The sequence below is a fragment of the Orcinus orca genome, chromosome 5 (assembly GCF_937001465.1).
Source record: "Orcinus orca chromosome 5, mOrcOrc1.1, whole genome shotgun sequence".
Lineage (NCBI taxonomy): Eukaryota > Metazoa > Chordata > Mammalia > Artiodactyla > Delphinidae > Orcinus > Orcinus orca.
Genome location: NC_064563.1, coordinates 100,557,969 through 100,565,372, shown reverse-complemented (window position 1 = coordinate 100,565,372; position 7,404 = coordinate 100,557,969). Strand labels below are relative to the sequence as shown.

Below are 7,404 nucleotides of genomic sequence, written 5' to 3'. Positions count from 1 at the left end.
TGAACTTAATAAAAGCAAGGGACACACTTTAATGAGATTTGTCTCATTCAAAGCATACTTTAAAGTATCTACAGAGATGGAAAAGGAAGTATATGTTAAAATATGTGAGGATTCACAGCTACTCAAATGGGTGACATCTATATTAATGAGAAAATATGACAGAGCCAGGGAGCTCTAGGCCAGAACAGAGTGTCTTTGTTTTCAATCTTCTCCGGCATTTGCTGTCATCATGATCTTGAGTAAGTCCCTCCATCTTTCTGAGGTTTCCTTTCCTCATTCATAAAACTTAAATAAGAAACATTCAACTTATAAAGGCATTAGGAGGAATAAATGAGGTAATCTGTGTGGATGTGTATTAATTGAAAAGAACTCAACACACATTGGTTACCAACAAAACCCATGTCACAGGGACAGGAATTAAGTATTCATGCTTGTGGCACTAACTCTAAGGCAAACTTAACGCTTACATTTGATGTTCTCTCACAAAAGCTGCAAACTCAGGATCCCTGGCATACAGTTCCAAAATTCTCATTCTTTCTTGAATTTCCTTTAAAAAAAAAAAAAAGAAGAAGAAAGAAAAGGAAAAGAAAGTTTTTCTACATTGCATTAGAAAAACTTTAACAGCTTTTTAAAAAAGAGGTCTAATTTTTATAAGAGACTGTGGCTTTCTGAACTATCCAGGGGAGAGCTATAGAAAACAATGGCCTTTTCAGAAAAATGGAAGGTGTGGCTACTACATGAACTGCTCAGAATAACCCAGACATATATTTCTAAGGAGGGCGGGTGGAGGGAGAGTGCATTTGCTATTAATGATAAAGGACCCACTGGATGGGAAATAAGAACAGCACAGAATTGTATACCTTCTACATATCACATCGACTGGGAGATAGCATGAGGTAAAAAACTAATCATGAAATAATTTTCAACCTTTCTTGCAACCTACTGTACACACATAAACACACACACACACACCCCCCCAGCAGAGCAGCAACAGAAAAACCAAGTTTCCTACCTCTCTGGAAAGCTCACTGTTCTCATACATTTGTCTGATTTCTTCCCTGCTCAGACCAGCAATCATCTCTCTGCCTGTGGAGCTGTAGAAGGGCCGCTGAGGGTAGGGTCCTTCGTACTGCTCGAGATCAGCCCCGTGACTTTCAAACACGGGGTTGTGCTTTACAGCTCTTTCCACAGACGAGAGGCTGTCAGGCTGCCTGCTGGAGCCACAAAAAGAAAAGTATGATTGAATCAGGTTCTTCGTTGGATGCTCAGCTACTTGGAAGACTATTAACCTGCAGCAAGATTTCTGTTGAGGAAGAAAAAGAGGCTAACTGGATACCAATGGGGGACGAGGAGAGGTGACTGTGAAAAATATCCAGATCAATCTCAAAAATTATTTACCACGTGTTATCATTATTATCTCCTCAACTATCTGGTAAGTGCCTGTGGAACTGTTCCACGTCTCCTTCATCTTTATTTGCCCCGCAGTGCCTGGCACCCAATAAATGCTGATGGGGAAATATGTCTGCCAATAGTATTTCATTAAATGAATACAGCTCCATTATTCCCAGGGTAGATAAACCACACAAAGAATCTACTAGAAATAGAAATACAGGGGAGAATGGGCTTCAGTTAAATTCATTTCAGGTCTACAAATATGTGCTGAGCATTGATTATATGCCTAGGAACATTCTAGATGCTGATGATACAAAGAATTGTTGGAATCTCTCCAGAATGAGACTGCGGTCTAATGCAAAGTCAGACCCAATAAAAAGTATAAGAACAGTATGGAATTATGTCCTGGGTGCTCTAGGAACCCAGGAGAGGTGTCTCCTGGGCCTAAGCCAGAGGATGAGGGGAGGTAACCTAGACCCGAAGCAGACCTGGAAGCACAGAAGCAAAGTACAGCCCGGGATTGTGATCATATTACAACTCAAAAGGTCCTTGGATCGCTTAGTCTAGCAAGTAGAACCAGTTTTATTTCCTTTGTTAATGAAGCTATGCTCAACTAAAAAGAGAACCAGATTCCATTTCTTGTCAGATTCTTATCTAGATTTAAAGTCTGGCTAATTACCACTGGAATGAGCCAAAGGGGAAGGAACTAACAGATCTGGTCCTCACATAGGGCCTCCCCTCATCTCTATCACCCTTCCAACCCCTCCCCAACCGTGACCTTCAGTGTGCAGTGAGATTCATGCGTGCCTCCCCGACTGTGCTAATGTTCATGCAACTAGCTAGAATGTCTCCCACCCACCCCCTGCAGCAAACATCTACTCTTTGGTCCAGCTAAATACCATAGCCATCATTAAAACTTCTAAGATGTCCTCCCCTAGGCAAAACAAATTCATTCTTCATCTAGGCACCCTAGCAGCGTGTCCAAACTGTTGCTTATGTTTGTTTCCAATCTGACGCACTTTGAGGACAGGGACCCTGTCTTTATTCAACTTTATAGCCCTCTCCCCTCCACGCTGATCCTTTCCAGTATTTGGCACACAGGAAGTACAAAATGAATGAATAAAAGGAATATTTTAGTCTATCAGAGAGCAATTTTCCGTACTTACCTGAAGGGTCTCTCTCTTTCTCTCCTAACATATCGAGCTTGAAGAGTCCTGATGAGGAAGAAGACGAAAGCAGAAGAAATGAGGACAAGTCCAACCATGGAGGCGATGGTGATGCCTATCACCAAGGGCTCGGACACAAACTCCTCACAGTGCTCACCTCGATACCACCAGTTCTCGCCCACCCGGCACCTGGAACGAGAAGTGACCAAGCCCCAAAATGGAATCACTCTGCTGAAAGTAACAAGTAACAGCAGAACCTACAGTGGGACTGAGAACAGGTAGAGAAATAAATGCTGACCACATGAAGCTTCAGTAAAGAGGTTAAATGGTAAGATTTAAGGCTATGCATGAGACCTGGCACAGACCCAGGAGGTCCTCAATGACTACTTGTAAAGACAATAAAAGACTGACTAGACTTAAAGAAAGTCAACTTCCTTATTTATGGATAATGAAAAACAGGCCCGGGAAGGAAAACGACTGGTGTTGGATCACACAATTAGTCAGCAACAGAGCTGGTCTAGAACCCAGGTCCCTAGACTCCTCACGTCCTTCCATCACACTGCAGAGATCCTCCAAACCACAAGGCCACCCACTTGTGCAAAAATATCTTCAATTCCCAGAGCAGCAATCACTGCTTTTCAAAATCATGTTCATTTCTCTGGAAATCAAGAGACTATTTTTCCTCTTAGTTTTCTAGCTAAACTTTACACATAGAAAAGTGTGAGTCATTTCCAACTATTTCTTCTGTTTTTGGCATCTATGCCAACATTTGCCCTTTTTGAAATTCACAAATTGTCCTCTTATTGATGTTTCCCTGGCTTATTCTCAGCATTCTCTCCTTTCACACCATGTGACTTTGGTTGGATGTGGTTGGGAGGTTGATTTGCTCTGCTCTTTTTAAGGCGAGTGACCAGGGAAGGCTACCTGAATCTGCTCATTTGCCTGCTGCATTTTCTTTGATTCTACCTTTAAAAAATAGATCTTAGATACTTAAAATATATTTGTCACAATTTTAAATACTTGCTTTTCTTTGTTTTTGAATATTCAGTAGGACCAAGAGCAGCCCAAAGCTGTTAAGAACATAATTCAAATAGAACAATAAAACTCCTCTGTTTCAGATACAGTGTAAAGTGTCGATCATATGCCTAAACCTAATTTGATCACCAATTGCCTTGTTATCACCACTAAGAACCATAACACAAAAATCCCCAACTACTCTAAGTACTCTCTGTAGGACACTAGGCAATGTTTTTCTTACAGCTCCCTAAGAGCATGAGATAAAATAACCCACTGAACTGGGTATAATTCAGGCCTATCAACTGACTCAGTCCTCACAGGAGGACTCGATGGCACCCATCTATTTCCTAGATACAACTTCTATAATAAATATTGCTGTGATTGTCCTAACATCATAGGCGCAGATCCCTTTTCTTCAGAGGAAGTATCTCTAATCTTGTGAAGCCAAAATCTCTAACGATAGCATACCTACAAATGGCCCCATGCCCAGGCATGATGTCACACTTTCCATCATTCAAGCAGAAGTCGGGCTGTAGGTCACAGAGACTCTGACAGGGCAGTTCTTCCACACTCAGGTACCCAGGGTAGCATCTGCACTCTGCTTCTCCACTCCAGGGGTTGACCAAACACTCGGAAAATTCATTGCATGCTTGAAACTTGCAAGGGTTGGCTTGATCACCTAAAACATCAAGCGAACCAGAAAACGATACAAGGAAAGGCAAAACACAGGAATTGGGGTACATGAAACCCCTCCACTACGGCTCCCCCATCCAAAGTACCGTGAACATCCAATCCCCTTCCTGAATCACTGAAATACAACACCACCTTCCACACCACAAAAAATTTCTGATTCATCCTTGATTGATGAGCTTTTGTCAAATTTCTCTGAAACTCAGAGCCAAACCATAAAACCCAATGACCTGGGTGAGCCTCTACCTGTTTTATGTAGGAAGCATGTAGAAGCTTTAAAATCCATGTAATTGTAGATCTAAATTAAACAGTTTTCATGTACCGTTCATTTCCACCAACCTTATCCTTCTGTCATCCTCCTCCACGCTGCACATGATGCTACATGCCCCACCCCCAGCCCACCCCACCGAGAACATGGATGGAGAGACAGTATCCAGAGAAGAACTGGTGGAAGCCTCAGGGATGCGTATAGCCCAATAAGAGCAGCCTAAGAACATTGGAGATTAGTGAAAGCTAATGTCAGAAAAACAAATCAGCCCTGCACCTCCTCAGGCCATTCCCAACAGTATTTTAGCTTCAGTAATTTCATTTTTCATTGATGGGATGAGAGAAAGTGACATTTTTTTAAATTAATTAGGACACACAAACCAGTCAAAAATGATAAAAGACATTGACCATGGATGGGCCTTCCATCCTACCATGGTTCCACTGTATGTTCTTCACTGGTCAGTGATAATCTCTGAATTGCAAATGGTGACAAAGATACCACAAAAAGAGGAAATAACTGTAAATGACCCATAAACTCATCTGTATGAAAAAGCATAAGAATTAGCCAGAAGACAAAGGGGAGGTTAAAAAACAAAGAGCATAGTCTCTCAGTTTCCAGATATTCCAGATAAATTAATATTGCTCTCAGAGTCAATGATTTCCTTGCTACTGTGAAAATTAAAGACATTTTGCACCAATCTGTGGCCTTGGAGTTTGTAGGATCTCCGCGGCTGATCTTTCTTAGCCCTATGTAGGAATGGGGAGAGATACTGGGTTGAATAGTATCCTCCCAAAATTCATGTCCACCCAGAACCTCAGAATATGACTTTATTCGGAAATAGGGTCTTTGTAAATGTAATCAAGTTAAGATGAGGTCATACGGGATTAGGTTACTGCTAGTCCAATACCTGGTGTCCTTATAAGAAGAGGGAAATTTGGACACAGAGACACAGACACACAGTGAAGAAGGCCATATAAAGACAGAAGCAGAGACTGGAGTGATGCATCTATAAGCCAAGGAGTGTCAAGGATTGCTGGTGAACACCAGAAGCTAGGAAGAGGCAAGATAGGATTCTTTCCTAGAGCTTTCAGAGGGAACACGGCTCTGCCAACACCTTGATTTGGATTTCTAGCCTCCAGAACTATGAGAGAATAAATTTATGTTGTTAGAAGCCACCCAGTTTGTGATCCTCTGTTACAGCAGCCCTAGGAAACTAATACAGGAGACCAATAATAAGATGCTCATATAACAAGAAGAGCACACAAATGTGCTGACAGATGGCAGTTTCTACAAGGGAAATACACAGCAGGACTCGACTGTGTATTTCCTAAGTCTTCACATCCTTACCCTGGTATTCATTCTGTGACTTTTTAATCAGAAAATAATCTAATCCTGGCCTAGCAGTGAGGTACAGAAGTGTATATAGGGGGTGGGAAGGATGATATTGCACAGTCCCCCTTTGTTGATGGAAATTCAAGAATTTCTGAGACACTACATGTTAAAACAAATTAAGCAAGAGACAAGTCAGTCTTATCTTTAGCCAACCTTCAGATAAAATAATAGTTTAATCTGAAGGTTTTTAACTAAAAATATACAAGAAATAGGAAAATTCTATTTAAAAATTCTAAAACTTTGTGACCATTCCATGGGTGTGGGTGAGTGTCTAGGGAAAGGAAAAACAGAATCCATTAAGAGGAAAAAGATGCATGCTGCTCCCTTTTGATCCCGGATCAAGGAGAGAGACCAAGACCAATATTTTAATCATGTGAATAAAAGACTGGAGTTTTAAAGTTGATTTTTAGTGTTTTGTGCAGGTTAAAGGTGGAGGCCCAGAATAGATAGCTCTTTGTTTGGAAGAGTACTTTAATGACTTTATGGGAAAACAAAGGTAGACTTGGAGCTAATCTTGGGATGGGAGACAGGGATCTAAACTGTAGAATGAATTACACTCTGGTTTTCCAGGGACAGGCTAAGAGAAGGATTGATGGGTCCCGGAGAATGAGAGTAGAGGAAATGTGAAGAAGGTCTGGAAATACAGCCAGAGTGGCCAGAGTAACATGGTAGCTGACTTAGTCCTGGAGAAAAAATTGTCCATTAAAAGACACCCTTGAAAGGGTGGCTGAGAAATTTTTGGATATTTACACCTAACAGTAATCTCCTGTGCTACAATAAAAATTCCTCCATCACCCTCATATCATCAACAAATATCTGATGGAATCAACTGCCTTGTGTTAGAGGTACTTTGGGAAAGTAAAAACATGGGACCATGATCTGTGTTGGATTAACATAAAGAACAACCACAAGGGTCAAGACAAATGTGAGATTGGAAATTCAGCAGAAGGAAATCAGAGCTGGAGATGATTAAGAGACAGTTAAGTTCCCTGATAATTCCTAGAGATATTAGGGGTTGAGGGCCATGGATGCAGGTTTTACACTGCACACGGAAGAGACTAATGCAAATTCATTTGAATATTAAGGAACAAGGTGACCCTATAAACCTGGATGATTTGGCATAGAGCTGACATGTGAGTTACATACAAAACTGAGGTAAATGCACTTATTTATGTACTTCCCTTTAAAAAGAAGTGGGTAGGGCTTCCCTGGTGGCACAGTGGTTGAGAGTCCGCCTGCCGATGCAGGGGACACGGGTTCGTGCCCCGGTCCGGGAAGATCCCATGTGCCGTGGAGCGGCTGGGCCCGTGAGCCAGGGCTGCTGGGCCTGCACGTCCGGAGCCTGTGCTCCGCAACGGGAGAGGCCACAACAGTGAGAGGCCTGCGTACCACAAAAAAAAAAAAAAAAGAAGAAGTGGGTAGACTTTTGCAAAAGTTTTATAATCATCACTGCTTGAATTTGTATGGCTAGTCAAATGT

At 41.7% G+C, this 7,404-nt stretch overlaps 1 protein-coding gene across 1 annotated transcript in view; it reads right to left on the bottom strand.

The window, feature by feature from the left end:
* Positions 1 to 463: 463 nt before the first annotated feature.
* IMPG2 (interphotoreceptor matrix proteoglycan 2) overlaps positions 464 to 7,404 on the bottom strand; it is a 69,740-nt gene continuing 62,799 nt past the window's right edge. The window contains exons 15-18 of the mRNA XM_033433274.2: positions 4,044 to 4,254; positions 2,559 to 2,747; positions 1,013 to 1,214; positions 464 to 547 (exon numbers count right to left, since the gene is read on the bottom strand). Coding sequence (XP_033289165.1) covers positions 464 to 547; positions 1,013 to 1,214; positions 2,559 to 2,747; positions 4,044 to 4,254 — 686 coding nt within the window. The remainder of the gene's footprint in view (positions 548 to 1,012; positions 1,215 to 2,558; positions 2,748 to 4,043; positions 4,255 to 7,404) is intronic.